The following is a 20,513-nucleotide window of genomic DNA, read 5'->3' on the forward strand; positions in this document are numbered from 1 at the left end:
TCTCCTTGTCCCTTTTTCTCCCCCGCCCCTTCACTTTCATGCCGCCTCTGTGTTGTTTTTTTTAATTGACGCCAGGTGCTGTACCTTGAATGCCTCATAGTCTACGGTGAGAATGCTCACATCAAGGAGGCCGCACAACTGCAGCCAAAGCCACCTGAACAGAGGGGTCACCACATCAGGGCCGAGGCGTCCAGCTGAGTCAACATAACAGAGTGGTGTGTGTGTGTGTGTGTGTGTGTGTGTGTGTGTGTGTGTGTGTGTGGTGTGTGTGTGTGTGTGTGTGTGTGTGTGTGTGTGTGTGTGTGTGTGTGTGTGTGTGTGTGTGTGTGTGTGTGTGTGTGTGTGTGTGTGTGTGTGGGTTAAGTTATGACTTAATTATGGGTTTTGTCAGAAGAATTCTTACTAGGAACTCAGGACTTAAATCGTGTTTATGATACAAAAAAGCAAGAAAAACAAATTAGCATTTAAGTTTAGCCTGCTTTAGACTCTGAGGCTTTATATAATAAAAACACCAGTGCTTTGAGCTCAATTCTGACATCAGCATACCAACATGCTCACGATGACAATGCGAATGATGCCTAGCAGACCATACCATGTTCATATTGTAAGCATAGAATGCTAACATCAAGTTCAGCTGTGGCTGATTGAAATCACTTCGAATGCTACACTATGACATTTTACCATACATGTTGTATGACACTTATGACTTATTTAGGGCTTATTATGGCCTTTTCGCACAAAATTCTTTATTCTTATTATTCCCCCCTTTATTTTGGCCCTCTTCTTCTCCCACATTCCACATCGCAGAAACTCCGTTCAAACATCAAAACGTTCAGCTCGGTCGGGAATCGATTGCTATTACTTTTCTCATTCATAACTTTCATAATTCCAGAGATATATCCCATAATTCATCACATTTTTATCCATTGAAGTCAATGGAGAAAATCTTCAGACTCGAACAATCTTCATGCGACTTCAACTGCTAACTGCTCATTCATACTTTCACTCAGAAACCTCATTCCAACTTTAAAATGTTACACATCTTTCTGACATTATTCGTGTAACACAACTTTTAAATCTGATTCTTACTTTTAGAGATATTAAACATTGTTTAGACCTTGTTACAGACTAGAGGCCTTCTTCAGATTTTAACATTAACTAGAGTGCGTGATGTCACAGCTAGAGTGTAGGAAATCTTGAAATGTGCCTTCATATTTCTTTTTTAAACTGCCATAATTCCCAAACCCTACTTTCCTGAGACATCATTTATCATGACAAACGTAGGAAAACATCTCGTAGCTTGAAAAATTACAAATAATTAAGGAAAAAATAATTAAACAAAATGCCTCTTGAGGGCATGAAGTGACAAAAACTTTCAACATGTCTCCATTAAATCCCATTGTAATTTCAGGCTGATATTTCCTCCCAGCAGCAGCCGCTCACCTTTAGTTAATCTGCCAAAAGGCCACATTATTGACCCGAAAGTACACAAAAAGCACACTTCAGATACTCAACTTCCTTGAGATGCTTCACGCTTTGAAATTTCACCGATATCTGTTACGGTTCTTCAACCACACTTTCACATGTAAGAGGTTTATCTCTCATTCAGAACAATGGAAACCTGTGATCTCTGCACGCCTCGTTAACTCAAATATAAACACCTGTGTAATGGAACACGATGATGTCATAACTCCAACTGACATGCTCAGAGCAGCAGACTTCAGCTTATCATCATATGCCGTTTCCATGGCGACATCGTCTTTTATAGCGAGGGATGCGTATCCCTCGCTATAAAAGACGATGTCGCTATACATTAACTCCTATGAAAATGGAAAAAAAGTGCTCAAAATTCACATGTGTGCCAACAGTCCAGCCGTGAAGACATCTACGGGACAGTTTTGAGATTTCTTCAAATGCTGTTGCCATGGCAACACAATGCTCGCCATGAAACACGGCTTTCTCATAACTTCAGTGAAAATGCTCCAAACGGCCCAAAACTTCACAGGTTTGGTAACGATGCAGCCATCAACGCATCTAAGCGTATTATGGGGTGTCATCAAATGCCGTTGCCATGGCGACAGACCACTCGCCATGAAACACGATGTCGCTGTAAGTCCAATGGACACGGTCCAATCGTCCCCCAATCTTCACTTGTATATCACCGGTGCATGCCTCAACAGCTCTACGCCAAATCTGAGATCTCACCATATGTCGTTTCCATGGAAACGCATCCCTCGCCATAAAACACGATGTCGCTATAACTCCTATGAAAATGTTCAAAAAGTGTTCAAACTTCACATGTGTGCTAACAGTCCAGCTGTCACGACATCTACGTGAGAGTTTTGAGATTTCTTCAAATGTCGTTGCCATGGTAACGCAAGGCTCGCCATGAAACACGGTTATCTCATAACTTCAGTGAAAATGCTCCAAATGGCCCAAAACTTCAACGCATTTAAGCGTATTATGGGATGTCATCAAATGCCGTTGGCATGGCGACAGATCATTCGCCATCAAGTTAGTTCAAAAGTTTGCAGTTCAAATATTCTGCTGCTTTTCCAAGCCTTTTTACTTTCTTTTCTTCTCTCATCACACATTCAAGCCCCCAGTGTTCATGTATCATTTCAATCTAAATTCTTCACTTTCTTTGTACACATTACATTTCAGCATAGCAGTTCAGCGTCAGCTTTTCAGCATAAAGCATTCCCACTAGCAATTTCTTCAGGAATTGCATTCTCTAGTTTAATATGCTATACCATGATTTTTGTTATTACAGTACATACCAAACTATGATGTACCATATTTTCCATCTTGGTTAAGCATGCTAATATTTGCTAATAAGCACTTAACACAAAGTACAGATAGGGCTGATGGGAATCACTTTTGACGTATTTGGGTGTGTAAAAATATCAATAACAGCCACCTTGCTACTTAATAACCAACTGTGTCGATTAAGTCCAATATCTGGTTATTGTCTCAAATGTATTTCTCCTAGTTATTGTCCTGTCATCTTCTAAATAAAATGTTTCTTCTTCCGTTACCTGAAGGAAATGCAGAGGGCACTTGTAAGTATCAAGGGAGAGAAGGAAATAAGTTAAAAGACAGAGAGTCTCTGGCATTGATTAAGGACTTGCAAGTGGAAAAGAAACATGTGAACAGACTTGGACAGCTGCTGCCGTCATTTTACATGAGGTTGTTGTTTCATTCTCAAGTCAATAAATACATTTAAATTAATATTTGACTCAAGTCCTTAGTGTGTATGGTTTTGAAATAAGCGGGTTAATGCACTTAATAACCAACTGTGTTGATTCATCTGGTCATCTGGTTATTGTCCCTAATGTTTTTGTCCTAGTATCTTCTAAATAAAGTGTATCTTCTTCCGTTACCTGAAGGCCACGCAGAGGGCACTTGTCAGTATCATAGCGAAGAAGGCCGCTCCACTCACAGCAGCCAGCAGGGAGTCTACCTAAAAAAAAAAGCCTTTGATTAAACTTGTGTTTCTTTTTTCTATTACGAGAATATATCTGTATTGTCATCATACAAAGTACAACGAAATGTCTTTGGCAACTCTCACTGCAGTAAAAATAGACAATAAATAAACAAGAGTGGTAAAAGCAGAGGTAGTAGCGATGACATTGCAACGAGATACAATTCAATGTCAAAGTGCATATTTACACTTACAGTCTAAATATATATTAGTAACATAGCCATAAGTATGTCTAAATAGTAGTGGTTGCAGTACAGAGAGAGAGCCATGCCGCCATTTCAAGTACTCGGATTGTAGCAATTTGGGATTACTTTTAGCATCAGGTTCAGATTCTTTATTTGTACCCGTAGGTAGATTTAGTTTGCAGATAAAAAGACAAGGGATCCACCCTCTAAAAACACACTCTAAAAACAAACACAGACACATCTCTAATAAAAGTACACCCTGCTCCGTCAAATCTCAAAATATTTAAAAACATTTAAAAAGAAAAACACTAGTACAAACATGGACATTCAAAATTCAATAAATAAATAGGCATCTGTGTGACGCTCCTATGATTTGTTAATTTGTGCAATAGCTGCAATGAAAGGTGCTTTACAAATAAAATGTATTATTATGATGATTACTACCTTGCTGGCTGTGGGGGTGGTGGCTCGGCGGTCCCCCCCCGGCTCCGTCAGGTTGTGGTAGTGGAAGAGGAGAGCGAAGCCTCGGCCCCAATGTGTGGTGGTGATGAGCTCCATGATGACCTCCACCATCTCCTGGCTGGAGCCGAACACCAGCTGGCTGCTGGGGGGCCGGTTGGACCCGCAGAACCTGGAGGAGAAGGTGATGAGGTCGGTGATGTAGAGGACGTCGTGAGGGCAGGCGTTCAGAATCGAGTGCTGGCTTTCAGGACTCGTAGGTGGGGTTTCAGTGGAAGAGGTTTCCTCCATGACTGTGCTTGGGTGGAGGTCTTCCCTGAGGTGAGAGGAGGAGGCAGAGTTGACCGCCTTGTCTACAGGAAGAGGCGGCAAAGAGGAGACTTCTGCAGATCTTTTGGCCGAGTTCGAAACTTTGGCAATCTCCATCTTTGTGGACTGTTCCTGGACCACCACCTGCTTGACCTCGCCTTCCTGGGACGATTGCAGAGTCTTTTTTATAACGTCCTCGAAACTCTGAATCACAGGAACTTTAGCTGCTAATGAAGATTCATCTGCCGCTAAGCTGCCACCAGGAGTGAAAGTCACCTCTTGGTCCGCCACCTCCTCCTCTTCGAAATGAGAGAGAGCAGAGTACTGTGCGGCGGAGTCGTGGCTCTCAAACACGTCAAAGTCAAATATCTCCAGGATGAGCTGGTAGTCAACCGGCACGAAGAACTGCCAAACGCAGTGAGTCCCAGAGGAGTAGTTGTAGGGGAAGCCGGGGGACAGGATGAGGCCTTGGACGTCCACCACATCCACCCTGGCACCACAGTTAAAGTATACCTGCGATATGAAACACAGTACATTAGTCATGTTGTCAGATAAAGGCAAGTCATAAGATCTCTGTGAGTAAGGCACTAACAACCAAAGTAGCCATCATTAGGTCTGCGCAATCCATATAAATATTATCAAAAGTGTTATTGTAGTATATATTTGGTAAATATGTGAAAATATGATTCTGAATTGAGTATTGTTGAGCTGCAGAGAATCCTGGCCTAAAAACAGTATTCTAAAGAGGTAATTTTGACTACAACTTAGCACATAATATGCTACCTCACTGCATTTAAATTCAATTAAAAAAACTGCAACTACTGTGCACACATTTTGATGTGTATAGTACCCTATGTTTATATTTTTTTGTCGAAGATTGGACTACTTATCCTGTGTATTTTATCTTGTGTTTTCAATAGATTCTCTCTTGATATATATATTTTCTAAAGTGGATCTGTATGCATCTACTTTTTATGTTATTTTATTGTAATAGTTTATGTTATATGATATACAGTATTTTACTCATACGAAATGCCTGTATACATGCTGCCATGGAAAAAAAACATTCAATTTGGAATGAATAAGGATATCACATTTAATCTAATTTAATACAAATCCATGTTTGGTACAGCTCCTCAAACAATTAAATCACACCATGATCAATTATTTAGTTCTTAGAAAATGGCCTTTCCTTCTACGATCCCAACTCTTATCATAACGCAATATATCAGTCAAAATAATCGCAATAAGTATTGTTTTCCAAAACTTGCAGCCCTTCTTATCAGCAAATAAAACACTTGACTTGTCATCTGATTACTCAGAGACACATTTAAAACCAACTCTCGAACCCTGCTGTTCTCAAAGCCTTTGTTTTGCCTGCATTTTCTGCCTGGGTACCCCTGGGGAGGGTCTTTCTGCAAACATGCAGGCAGTAATGCATCCCAGGTGTGTGTTGGATGTGAGGAGGACCTGGAATCTGAGCACAGGCATAATGTGGGGCTGGGAGCCGAGGACCAGACCTCTGTAGGGGGCTGCTGCGTTTATGAGCTTTCCTGTTGGCCTCCGTTTTTGGACGGTAGGAATGACCCAGACTGGCAGACCCCCATGCCAGACAGGTAAAAAACCAACACCCGAGGGGCAATACTTGTGCTCTGGACTGGGGCTTAAAGCATAATTGAGAATGCAGTTTAGACGAGAAGAAGAAAAAAGGGCAACGGGGGCACAAGGAAAGTCTTTGGAGCCAGACAGGCCCTTTGATTGCTCCACGGACCATCTATCCCCATCTGAAGGCATTTAAAAGAGGCTTTACCCCGTCAGAAGAATTTCAGTAGCCAAATCTAGATGTAATTTTACAATCTGGAGAAAAAGACCACTTGCTGGGCCCTCAGGTCATCAGGATCAAACGCAAAGCCCCCTCCACAGAGTTGATTCAGCTGACAGCCTCACAGCCAGGAGGCAACATGTAACATACACTCAGCAGGTCAGAGAGGGCGAGGAGGGCTGCATGAACTCTGTCCAAAAGGGAATATATGTGTGTTTGTGTCCCTGTCTCGGTGTGTGCTGGGTGTTGATAGTTAGATGTCAAGACACTTCCCAACTTAAATGGGTTCTTTTATTGGAGTTTCATTGAAGATTACATTTGTTTACTTCCTGAACTTATGTGCTGTTTACACGGGAACGAAACGGGTTGAATCCGCTACTTTTCTCTTTCGTATAGCCCGTTCGTTCACATGAGGCCCAAGGCGGATAGATCTGCAAACGGAACGCTCTGGCGGGCAAAACGGCTCAGTGTGTACATCCTATACGATCATTTCCTGATAACGATGAAGCCATAGCCCCGCCACTCCCCACCTCTGCTGCTCGCTGCTGTAGCATGGTCAGTAGCTACTGCGACTGACCATGCAGATGTTAGTGCAAAATCTACAGCTCCTCTACCACAACCATCAGCAACAAGTGGACATGGAGAACTACATGTTGCTCAATCCACCGCGGAGAATAAACAGAAGGGCAACCAGGCAACCATGGCAACCATGCTTGGGGTCTTCTTCGCTGCTTTTGGTGTATTTTGTGGCGGAAGTAAGTGTACTTCTGCCACTTACAGGCCCGGCATACTACAGCGCCTCCAGCGGGTCGAGCGATCTCGTGTGAAGGGACAGGTTTATTGAGCCGTGTCCGTGTGAACGGAATGCTTTTTTGATATCGAATTCTGTTCGTTTGCGTTTCGTTTGCGTTCCCGTGTAAATGGGGTCTTAGTGACAAAACTATGTTACACTGGCTTCTATTGGCTAGCGCTCAAACACATTGTACGTGATAAGCTAAGGGGCGGGACATCTCTAAGCGGTTACCAATCAGCTAACCAATCAGAGCAGACTGGGCTCTGGTTTCAGACAGAGGGTGAAAAGGGCATTTTTAAACGACATGATTGCATGATGACCTATGGCGGTAGACAGTACAAGCCACAGTTTCAATTACATGTATCTGTATCTTAATAGAATACGCTATATTTTATTCTACTGTACTGTATTGGCTTATACATCATTTTATTTTATATTATCTTTCTCTATTTTACATCTAAATATTGTTTTCTTATTTCTCCATCTTACTTTAACCCAGTGGTTCTCAAACTTTTTCTGTCAGGCCCCCCTTTGGAGAAAAAAAAAAGTCGGGCCCCCCCAACACAAATAGTCAGGCTCAGTGGCGGCGCCAGAGATTTCTTTTGGGGGTGCTGTGGGGTAGCTTGACGTTTCATAGGGTGCTCAAACATTTAGGGTTTCCCATTAATGTACCGCTACAGAGGAATGTTCTACTGCAACACTCCCCACGCAAATACACTATGTACCCGCGACTGTTACAATGAAGGCTCGATATCAAGTCTCGGCATATAGGTGTAAGCAGGGGTAAAGTGCTATTTTTATAGGTGGTGTGTGGACCTCACATAGGGGGGTCCGGGGGCATGCTCCCCCGGGAAGATTTTTAAATATTGAAGTTAAAAGCATCAATCTGGTGCACTTTGAGAGCAACATGAAGAGATCTATGGATACCTCTCTCAACACCCAGATGAAACAGAATTGTAAACAGATTTACTATTTCTTTATGGATATTTTATAAATCACTCTTTTAAACTTTATTCTTGTTTTACTGTCATATAGTATTTCATAGCTGTTTTTCATGTATTCTCTTATTTTTTTATAACTATAATGATCATATAAACGTGTGCCTCGGAAATAATTGTTTACATTAATGGTGACCAAAACGTTTGAGACCCACTGAGATAACACTGAGAGAGTCCTTTAGCTCACTGAGTCTCTCAGTCTCACAGGAGAGGACTCTCCTCCACTTTGTTGTTGAAAAAACTCCTTATATCCGTTAGCGTAGCTCGCTAGCACCAGAAGCTAACATCAACGATCTCCGGTACCGGTGCGCTATCTCTCTCTCTCGCTCACACACGCACACAAAATGGCTCGTTCCACACACACACACACACAGAGCCGAGCTTTAATGAAACACAGAGACCCAGACGTAATAGTACTGTATCATATTATTTTCGAATCAATAATTTTTCAAAATATGATTTTTATTTTTTTTTTATAATCTTTTTTTTTTTTTTTTAATCACCATTTTTCCTCCGGGTCTCTCGCGCCCCCCCTGTCATGCCTCTGCGCCCCCCCCACTTTGAGAACCACTGCTTTAACCCGTGTTAACCCCTCCACCATTCTCTTGCACAATTTTATTTATTTTTCTTCTTGCATTGTATTTATTTATTTGAGCTCTAGGCACATTGTTTGTTGCACTGTAGGAGGTTGATAAAATTACCCTGCAGGCAGCTATTGTGCAATTAAGCCTTTGAATCTTAAATATACAGTATAATCATGAAAGGCATTAAGCTCTTTGTGCCATGGCATTAAACTTAAAGGAATGTTTGCTTTCTTCATAACATAAAAAACGGTTCAGGTTATCACGATTCTGACATGAATGGTGATCATTAAAGTCCTTTAAGATTGTTGTATTTTGCTGATTTAGTTGTCCTTACTGACATTTGGAAGCAATAACTTTGGCACACGGCATGCTACACTTGCACTGCCTACACACACACTTTAGAAATGAATATAGTACAGCGAGGAATTACACGGGTGACATTTGAACGGGCCAAATGCCATTCCTGCTGAGGCTGGAGCGAGAGTAAGCCGATTTGGGGTTCACAGTGTTTGCAGGAAGGTTGCGCAATGAGGGGAGCCACTTCACAATATGGGGGCATAACAAGGGGAAGAGGAGGACAGCGTGTCCCCCCATCAGTGCTGGGAGAACGTATGTTTGTTCCTATGGCTGACCTTCCCTAACCTCCATGGACTCGGTTCTTTGCAACCCAATTAACAGCATTGACAACATGAAACACAATGAAGATGCTGAAACACTAGAACTGATGTGTTGCTAAAGTGGAAGTTTAATTAAAAGGCTTGGCCAAGGGTAGTAGAAGATGGATGTCACATAGTACGGCCCTCACTCATTGCGACGAAATCTCCTCAAGTCTGCATACTTGTATTGCATTTTTGTTAATACACAAACATATAAGAAATGATAATCAGTGCAGGAAGAGGCAGACAACCCACGTGGCTTATTTGTATCCTCCAGCTAAATAAGGAAAAAATCCCTATTTAATAGAAAACACATATCAATTCGCAAACTTTAAGATCAATAATGAAATATGATGCTACATTTCAGCCTCATATTTGTATTGTCTGCCTCTATTGTGACATGTTTACATGCTTTAATGTATAAAAAAAGGTTTTTCTCATTCTGCTACTTCATACTTTTCATACTCTGTTGTGATTGGGCCACCGCTTAGAGATGTCCCGCCCCTTAACCAATCACTTACAATGTGTTGGAGCGTTAGCCAATAGAAGCACAAGTGTTACATAGTGATGTCAATATGTTCCTGAAGTAAGCAAAGGAGTCCACTGGAGGTGTTTAAGGAAGGAGGGGAGTGTGTGGGAGAGAAACTTTGGGATTTTAGCCTTTGCAGACCATTTACATGCACTAAAACCTATAGCACAGTCCGGCAGTGACTCAGTCAGTAGGGGGCTTGGACTGTGAGCCGTAGGGTCGCCGGTACAAGTCCCCGACCAGACCTAAATATGGAGTGTGGACTGCTACTTGGAGAGGTCCCAGTTCACCTCCTGCCCTGCCGTGGTGCCCTTGTGCAAGGCCCCGGACATCTGTGCTAGTACTAAACTCCTGGTATTAGGATGGGTTAAAAGCAGAAAACACATTTCACTGTGTGCTCTGCATGTGTGACCATTAAAGAGGGTTTCATCCCTCCTATTCTATCTATTCTATACAGGAAAGGGAAACCCCTCAAAAAGCAGAATAGGGGCCCTGATTTTTAGCCTGGTCATAAACATATCTGCCTGTAGTCAAAACCACTCCAAAAACAGGGCGCTACGTAAAGATTGAATGGAAGTCACGCTTTTACTATTTGCCTGGTGTGACCTAGCAGTGACCTACTTAAATGATCCCAACATAAAAGGACATGCTAATACCAAAACATAGGTTTATACAGATAAATAATTACTAAATGATGTTTTTTATGAATTAACACTTTCTTGTATGATGTGAAATAATGCATATGATGAAAGGGAACTGTGTCATGGACAGTGTCCTCACCACCCAGTGTTGGGAGGTCCTCTCTGGGATGTGCATGCTAGAATACACATGAAAGGGCCCCCAAAGGTTAAATGGAAATGGGACATTCTTATAATGCCAAACATCTCTGTTGTGTTACATCACAGGCCGCTCCACTGGCACGCCGCTAATTATTCAGCGGACGAACAATGGGCTGCAGGGCCGTGGTTTTGGTGAACCGCTCGGCAAAATGAAGGGGTGGGCGGATAATATTTTAATGAAGCGATGCTAACACGGCAGGCTGAGAGTTTACATAAGCCGACTGGCCGCAGTTGTGGTTTCCCTGGAAAGAAGTAGACCAACTGAGCATAATAATTGTCCGACATGACTTGTGCAGTGAAACATCAGAGCCGCTGCTGTCATTCCCCAGAGGCCCCCCAACAAATGGTATTGTTCTATCTTTTCACTTTGTGTCAGAACATCTCTGACACATTCCATTATGGGGTTCACAGTCGGTCTAATTAGCACAGAGGCGACTTAAGGGTCCTCTAAAGATGTGGAGAAGGTTTGTTTGTTTAGTGTTTTTGTTTTAGAGTCAGTGGAGGAAGAAGTACTCAGATCATTGACTTAAGTAGCAACACAGCAGTGCAGAAATCCTCTGTTACAACTAACGTGTACCCTACAATAAAAACGTAGTACAAAAGTATTTCATTTTTTAATCCTCTCTTTTCATTATTTCTATTTTTATTGTACGTTTTTATTGTATTTTCTTCTTTTGGGAGGTATATATTTGTGTAATGTCGTTTGATGGAAAAACAATAATAATTATATGTCAGAATTAAGTACAAAAAAGTACTGATTCTACACAGTAGCCAATTTCCGAATTCATTGTGTTACAATGAATTTTTATTACGGATGCATTAATGTGTTCATTATTTTAATGCTGCAGCTGGTAAAGCTGAGGGACATTTAGTTTTGTTACTAAAAACAATGCCAGCAGAAAGCTTGCGAATTTCTCCAAGATAAGTTTTATCTTACATAAAAAAATAATCAATATAATTTATAACAAACTTTTGTCTCTACGTGTTGAGAATGTTGGAAAGATTATTTGAAATGATGAGAATACTCTTCTGACACAACTGTGTACCTGAGCTTCAAATTAAAACAAATAAACATTTAAAAATATTAAAGAAGATTTCATTTTCTGGCCTTTCTTTGAAGTAAAAAGTGAACACAAACTCTGCATGTCAGAACACCTTTATGTGACATAACACACGTCTGCAGTGTTGACTGTAACATGGGTTTTTAAACACACACACACACACACACACACACTACACCACACACACACCACCACACACACACACACACACACCACACACACCACACACACACACACACACACACACCACACACACACACACACAACACACAGCACACACACACACACACACACACACACACACACACACACACACACACACACACCACACACACACACACAACACACACCACACACACACACACACACACACACACACACACACACACACACACACAGGCCCCTCAAAAGGGGGCAGGAATCCTCCCTGTTTACTGGAGGAGAAAAGTGACACAGGCGAGTGCTCGAGCAGCAGCAGTCCACCCAGGATGCTTTGCAATCACACTCAATCTCTCACATCTGGACCGTCAACAACACACCACAGCTTTGTGGGCCAACAGTTTGAAAATTCATTTTTCATTATCTTGAATTTAATCAAGTAGTCTGACAGGGTTTCTGATCTGAGTGATAAAGACCTGAGGAGAAAAATAAAATCAAAATGCAATGCATACTCAAATAGATAATAGGCGCTTTCACACCGGAGTACTTTTCCCAGGAATAGTTCCGATAGTTCCTGGGATTTTGCGTTCACACCAGAAAGATCTGGAACTAGAACTTTTTTTTGGCGAACCTTTTCACCCCTTTTTAGTCCCTGGCTGCATCTCACTTCGGTTAAATGGAATCCTTGCGTCCCTCACTTGCGACGTTTCCCTGCGTCTAGCCCCTCCCACCAGGGAAGCGTGGAGAGACGCAAGGAAACCACAAGAAGGGAGAAGAAGCAGGGAAATGAGTTTTAAAAGCAATGGGACGTCCTTTCCTCCAGAGCGTCACTTGAAGCGACGTCCGTTTGTGATGACGCCGCCAGCTGATCGTCTGACAGTAGCCAACTCCCCGTTATTTTCACAAACACCCCCGCCTCTGTTAGTACACATTTACTGACAAACATTTGTATCATCTGTTATAGCCCCAAATAAATACAATAAGAACTCATTCTCAAAAAAGATAAACGCCATTCTTAAAATGTATAAACGAACAATAGTTTGATTAATATTGATTAGAGTGGACAAAATAAATAAAATAATTGAGAGAAGAAAAAGAGATATGTTACCTATCAAAACCCAGTTAGATTAACATTCATTGGATTGTCCACTCAGATATATCTCATATTTGTAACTAAATGATACATTAATTGAAACAAAACATGGTATAAACTGAGGAGTGAGTCCCGTGAGTTTCATGTGTTTTCTTCACTCCGCTGGTAAACTGCTCTCATGTCAAGAAGCATCAGATCAGTGCATGCACTGCATCGTCCAATCAGTGAGCGATACACAGTAAGGGGGCGGGGCGAGTGTCTGAGGATTTCACCGGAGGATGGTCTGGTGGTTCCTCGATATCGCTCCTCTGTCCTCCGGCAAAAATAAGGCCACTGGGACGCTACTCAAGATGGCGCAGACAAATCAACTTCCGGTGAGACCGAGCCTGAGGAGCGAGGAAATGAAAAATAAGAGAAGTGAGATGCAGCCCCAGCTAGAGAGCAGGGACTTTCCTGGGGAGAAAAAGGTTCCAATTTCTGATTGGCTGGGCGAATTGCAAACCACGCCCCGTAAAACTCTGAAAAGTGTTTGTGAAGCCATCATTTTCTTTGCCCGCATCAGCATTATTAGCATTAGCATTAGCCCAGCGCACCAACGGAGAGAGACTAACTTATGGCAACACAAAAGAAAACATGGGAGCGGTGGAGTGATGAGGAGGTGTCGGCGTTCTGGCGATTTACTCGGAAGCCAGTCCCCAACTCCGGGGACTTAAGGCCGGGGACTTCGGGTGGCAGTATACGCCGTGAAGTTGTTTGCGGCCTGCCAGTAAACCCAAAGCAGAAGAAGAAGAAGTGAAGTCAGCGGCTCCCTCAGGGACTTATTCCGGTGTGAACGCGATTTACTAGATAGTTCCAGGAAATAAAAGCTCTGGGAACTATTACTGGGAAAAGTACTTGGTGTGAAAGCGCCTATTAGTAATGCTAATGCTAATGCTAATAATGCTGATGCAAGCAAAGAAAATGGCAGCTTCACAAAAACTTTTCGGGGCGTGGTCAAGCCCCCAGGAAGTGCGCCGGAGTCTGATGAGAATATTCGTAGTGGCCAAACGGCGGTACTACACTTCCGTTTGGTTGCTGGGCCCGGAAACACTTTTTCCCATTGACTAACATTGGGAAAGAGTGGTCTGTAACTCGTTGGATAATTTTTTTTAAACTAAATAAACTACCCAGTATGAACCTTTGTGTCGCCCTTATTAAAAACATTCGTTCCTCAAGTTGTAAAAATGTGCTAATAACGTTATTCTGAGAGTTATTTCCCTCGGCATTATGAACGCGCATCTAACCCACGGGACCGCGCTGCCCGGCACGTTCATGTTACGTGTTCAGTATACATGAGTTTCTCTTTACCCATGGATGCACAATAACAACGGACCATATCGCCTTACTGCCAGCCCACGGATCTGTAATAATGGATATATTGCACATGTTTGCTGTAATTCATCATTTGTAAAATATTATACTACATGGGCTGTATGATGTAAATCTTGTACCGTAAATGTTGTATTAAATAAAGTTAATATTACCGACGTAGATTAACGCTCCTGTAGCTTCTTATTGCACTTGCAATTGTTTTAGTTACTTGTGGGCGACTTAACATGAATAATCACAGTGACTATCATTTTACTCCATCACATTTCAAAAATAAATAGGCTATTGTTATTTTAACTCCACCACAGTAATCCGTCATCAGCTTTACTTTTTAGATAAAGTTTTAACTCACAATTGATCATAACAGGCTTCAACATACATTTGTATATATTACCAAGTGGTTTCATGTACAAGTTAACCCACACAAGTATCATGCTTAATGAAGCTCTGTTGCTTGGATATCACTAGATCCTGATGTCAGCGTAATATAAAAGTACATAACGATTGATGTGTGATTTAGCATAATTTACTAGCTAGCTGCTAACTGCCGCCTCGTTCCCGTTCTCGTTCGTTAAATCCAGTACCATGCTGTCATGAACGCGCAGTGCTGTTACGTGTACGCAAATTCACGTGAACGAGCCTTTTGGGCGGCGTGGTTAAAGTTGCGCATGCGCTATGAGCGCACATACGGGTACTTCTCAGGCATGCCGGGTAATCTGTGACGTTTCGCTCTCTCAAAAGTTGGGCCATTTTCTCATCATGCGCTATTGAGCAACTCTCATAGAAATTAATGAGGCCCCGCCTCCCACGCTGTATCCAGTTCTTATTATACATCCATGGGCGTGGTTTGCAATTCGCCCAGCCAATCAGAAATTGGAACCTTTTTCTCCCCAGGAAAGTACCTCAGGGACTAAAAAGGGGGGAAAAGGTTCGCAAAAAAAAGTTCTAGTTTCAGATCTTTTTGGTGTGAACGCAAAATCCGAACGGAACTATTTCTGGGAAAAGTACTCCGGTGTGAAAGCACCTATTGATGCTGTCAAATCACTGATAGACATGAGACACTTCCAATCAAAGATAGAGCTATTTGAGCTTATTAAGGAGCGCACAAAAGCGCAACAATTGTTTGAATGGGACAGCTTAAATCAGCGGCTGCAGGTCAATACGGCCCATTTAAAACGTATTTTCTACAGCTGCTTTGAAATTTACAAATAGAAAAAAAATCTGGAGCGGAGGATGTATCACATATCTCCTGTGAGATGTCAAAGCCTCTCCTGATGGTTAGTAGTGGCTGTAGTTCAGGGTGAGTTTACAAACAACTAGTGTGACGACCTCATTACACCCTGGCTGGCCCTCATTGGCCACCGTAGCGCTAACTCAGCACATTTGGACCACCGCGTGTGCATCATGAGTGACTTATGAAAGGCCCCTTTGAGCCGTTGCATGTCTGATAAACATTTGATTTAGAAAACCATCATGAGACTGTGGAAGAGTGGAACGATGGACATTTCTACCGCTGTGTTCCTCGAAACTCGCACAGATATGCGAGCAAGAGAGGACGTGCACATGCAGGCTCACTCCTCCGCATTTTGTGGTGTAAACTAAAAACCTATTAACATATTTCCTGTTAAAAAAAGAGCGCTGCTGTGGTAGCTGTTAAAGTGAGTCTGGAGAACCCTGTGGTGAATCACGACCTTATCTCCACGGTGGTTTGAACCAGTTTGGAGAAATCATTTCCAGATTTTGGAATGTGAAAGCATCCATGATAATTAGTCCTTCTGCAGCACCTCAGCGGGAAGCCTTTCCTGCAGGCTGCACTGCACTGACACACTTTAAATGCAATCAATCAGGGGGTAAATGGAGACACAAACATTTCCCAGTGTAACCATGGCATCAAAAGAGCCAAACGAGGCTATTCCTTCACTTAGATCGCTGATAACCACTGGACTACACACTATTTCACTTTAGCTGTCCTGACGCCCAACCGCCTCTAATGTATTAGCATTACATTCAGGTCTGTTCTGAAGGTATTTTAAGAATCTGCAAAGACTTCTAAGCATCTACATGAAATATTCCACATGCTGCACGACATGCAAGATTTTGAACCTTAGTTCCTCAAGAAAAATATTTTTTGTTTGTTTTTAAAAGAGAGTAACATCCATGTTGACAAGCATAGGTGATGGACAAATTCTCAAATGTTTGCATCATGTTGAACAGATTGAGTACGGACTGCGGACTTATGTGATTTCCTTCTACCATTTTTGTTTGGGTATGAAAAGTGCTTTTTGTGCAGAAGATGGATTTATTTTGTTATCCAAATGGCACAAGAGTCTTTAAGGAATACAATTCATGAGCTGCAGTTTAACTCATGACAAATTGGGATTTTGTCTCAGACAGAAGATACTTCAAGTGTATTATTCATAAAATACATTCAAATGTAGTCTGTTCTGTAAGTTGAACAAATAATGTAACTGTTCTATTGTCTGAAAGGCAAACCTCAATTATTTTCGTTATCGGTTTATCTGCTGAATATTTGCTTGATAAGTAATTATGTCTATAACATGTCAACAGATGGTGGAATTAAGTCTAGGGAGGTGTCTTTAAATGTCTTGTCAGTCAAAAACCCTGAGAAATTCAGTCTAATATGGTATAATGCAGAGAAAACCCTTTAAAACCGTCATATTTGGAGGCTGAAATAAAAGATCAAATACATTAAACTTAAAAACATCATATTTTGGAATCAGGAGCTTTAGTATTGGAAAACGAAGAAGCTTGCACAAATTAAGATGTACAACATTTAGAAGGCTACGGTATTTTAATGTGACATATTTCATCAATATCTATTTAAATATAAGTATCAGATCAGACTTTACCAAACATTAAAGGTAGGGTAGGTAATTCACTTCAGAAACACTTTTTGTTATATTCCATGGAATGCTCTGAACGTCCCGATAGCAATGAATATATTAAATGCTTTGACAATAAATCCATAAAAAGATTTCATCTGTGGAAGCCGTAGTACTGTAAAAAGCACGACCAATCATTTTACTGGATGGCCTACCTGCCTGTCAGCCTTCCATCTGTGCACAAACTCATCTCGTGCCCTCATTGGTCATGTGCGCGTTCATGTGTGTTGGAGGAGGGGCTCTGTAAGGAAGTCTGAAGGAAGGGGCAGATTGTATACTTTCAAATTCTAGCGCACTCGAGCTGGTTTCTCCATTCTTACCTACCCTACCTTTAAGTACTCGGATCGTGACCAAAGATAAATTAATCAGGACATCCCTACAGCCTTTACAATGTAAAACCTTCTAAAGAAGAAATACGAAAATCCTCCATAAACTCAGTGGCCTTTCTAAAAGATAGCCCCTGATAACTATCCAATACTTGCAGACATAACATCTTCAACTTTTGATATTGCAAATGTTTTCTATTGAATAACCTGCTGCACATCAACAGGAAGCTTTCACTCTCTCTCTGTCCATTAGCCTGTCTCTGATCCTGGCTCTTTAATCCCACTCTGACACTATAGGCGCGTTCACACCGTAGTACTTTTCCCACTTTAGTTCCGATATAGTTCCGAAATGTTGCGTTCACACCAAAAAGAGCCGGAACTAAAATGTGTTCATGAGAACCTTTTCACCCCCTTTTCCGTCCCTGCTAGAGAGCAGGGACTTTCGTGGGAGAAATAGGTTCCTATGTCTGATTGGCTGGGCGGATTGCTACGGAGCCCCCTAGGGGACATGGAGAAGAAAAAAAAAATTATTTGAAAAAATTAAAATTAAAAAATTTTTTTGCGAGATCTCGCAAAACCCCGTTGCAGTTTGTAGACGGTCCCTAAGCACTCCTCTCCCTCCTCCAGCTGCAGATTGTGACCAATTATTGATGTTTAGCTCGGATGACGGCGCGTATAGAACTGTTCTGATAGAAACGACTCTGTAGCTCGTTGTCTACCTTGCTATGATTGTTTGTATTTTTACAACGTTATGTTCATGAGTTATTGATCCGCGAAATTCGAATCTGTCAATAACTCAGCTCAGAGGGACGTGCATGTCCCCTCGCTCTGAGTGTTCTCTTGAGGTGTCTTCACTTATGTGAAACCCTTTATATGTATATGTATATGTATATATGTATATATTTATATAGTCTATGTGTGAAACCCGTGCCTATTGCCAAGCACTGATGTTATATCTTTATATTTAAGGCCAAGCTCAAAGTAAAATCGATGAACCGCTCCATTGTTGTGGTTTCTGTGTGAACTGACCAGGAAGTGCATTGAGCTAAATGAAAAGTATTGCGAGATCTCGCAAAACATTATTATTTTTCTTTTTTTCAAATACATTTTTTCTTTCTTCTCCATGTCCCCTAGGGGGCTCCGTAGATTGCAAACCACACCCCGTAAAACTCCCAAAAAGTGTTGTGAAGCCGCCATTTTATTATCCTCGCATTAGCATTATTAGCATTAGCATTAGCCCAGCGCAGAAACGCAGAGAGACTAACTTATGGCAACACAAAGTAAAACATGGGAGCGGTGGAGATGAGGAGGTGTCGGCGTTCTGGCGATTTACTGGTCCCCAACTCCGATTTACAGTCCCCAACTCCGGGGACTTCCGGCCGGGGACTTTGGGCGGCAGTATACAAGTGGTTTGCGGCCTGCCAGTAAACCCAAAGCAGAAGAAGAAGAAGTGACGTCAGAGGCTTCATTTGCCTAATCCTCCCCCAGGGACTTATTCCGGTGTGAACGCGATCTGTGGTTAACCTTTGTGGGAAAAGTACTGCGGTGTGAATGCGCCTACTGAGATGTTTATCTGTCGACACACCGTGGTCACATAATTCATGAAAGGAGAGAGCATATTCACTGGGGTCCTACAACTCAAATTAGAGATAAATGTCCCCTCTATCCATCAAAAATTATACCTGAGCTGAGAAATAAAGAAATCAAATCATACTCCATCATCCACTGCGCTGAATTGTGAACTAAAAACTAGGATGCCTGCCATTTATGTTCCTCTGAGCGGGATACAATAAATTCCAAACTTGTTTATGCTGTTCCAAAAATCAACTTAATACAAAAGGGGAGCGGAGGACAAAGACATCATTTACCGCGCCCCCTCAGGCAGATAATTGCAAAGATAGTGAGCACCCTATGAACACAGGAAGGGAAGCTGGAGACAATTCAATATACCAAGAGCTTTTGTTGTCCAGTTCCAAGAACTGTGCTGCTGCGCCGCCATTGTCCATCAGCGGAAGAGGATGACTCTTGACAGGTGGAAGCTTCTCCTCGCTGACAATGTGGTCTTGATGTCCCGGAGGAGATCTGTGTCAATCCCTCCGTGTTGTGATACCAGCCGCTGTCCCAGAAGGGGGACATGTCGGGGCATCACACATACATCAAAAACAACAGATGACGAGGGAAAGACTGAACATGGTTTAACTCAGTCACTCTACTACAAAATGTAGCAGGAGAAGGTGTAAAATATGAATTACATCCGTGACATTTTAAGAAAGTCTTGGTTTTTTCCCTGTTACGCCCAGATCTAGGGGAGGTGCAGCATAATATTGCCCTCTCCCAAGAAATGGTAAACGACACAGGAAATCAGCTTTTTGAGATTTAATAACTCAAAAAGAGAACCCCAACATAACAAACAACGTCTTTACAGAGATTCCTTAAACTTGCCTAACAAAACAAATAAAATAAAATACAGGCTTCTTACCTACTCTTACTAGTAAGCAGGAGAAAAAGGTTCAAACATAAACAGGGTTTCTCACTCCTAAACAAAACGTGTCTTGCAAGACAGGTTAACTTAGTTTATCTTTCTAAGATTTCCACACACACACACACACACACACACACACACACACACACACACACACACACACACACACACACACACACACACACACACACACACACACACACACACACACACACACACACACACACACACACACACACACACACACACACACACACACACACACACACACACACACACACACACACACACACACACACACACACACACACACACACACCACACACACACACCACACACACACACACACACCACACACACACACACACACACACACACACACACACACACAATTAAGGCAGAAAGAGAAACACAGGGATTGTAGCCTTTGATTTTTTAGCACCATATAAATAATACATCAACT

The 20,513-nt window shown here is 42.0% G+C and overlaps 1 protein-coding gene across 1 annotated transcript in view; it reads right to left on the minus strand.

Annotated features, from left to right (window-relative positions):
- Positions 1–19,704, minus strand: part of si:dkey-112e17.1 — a 39,096-nt gene extending 19,392 nt beyond the window's left edge. The window contains exons 1-3 of the mRNA XM_034200113.1: positions 19,519–19,704; positions 4,114–4,950; positions 3,384–3,463 (exon numbers count right to left, since the gene is read on the minus strand). Coding sequence (XP_034056004.1) covers positions 3,384–3,463; positions 4,114–4,950; positions 19,519–19,704 — 1,103 coding nt within the window. The remainder of the gene's footprint in view (positions 1–3,383; positions 3,464–4,113; positions 4,951–19,518) is intronic.
- Positions 19,705–20,513: the final 809 nt, after the last annotated feature.

The sequence above is a fragment of the Gymnodraco acuticeps genome, unplaced genomic scaffold (genome assembly GCF_902827175.1).
Source record: "Gymnodraco acuticeps unplaced genomic scaffold, fGymAcu1.1, whole genome shotgun sequence".
NCBI classification, from domain to species: Eukaryota; Metazoa; Chordata; class Actinopteri; order Perciformes; family Bathydraconidae; genus Gymnodraco; species Gymnodraco acuticeps.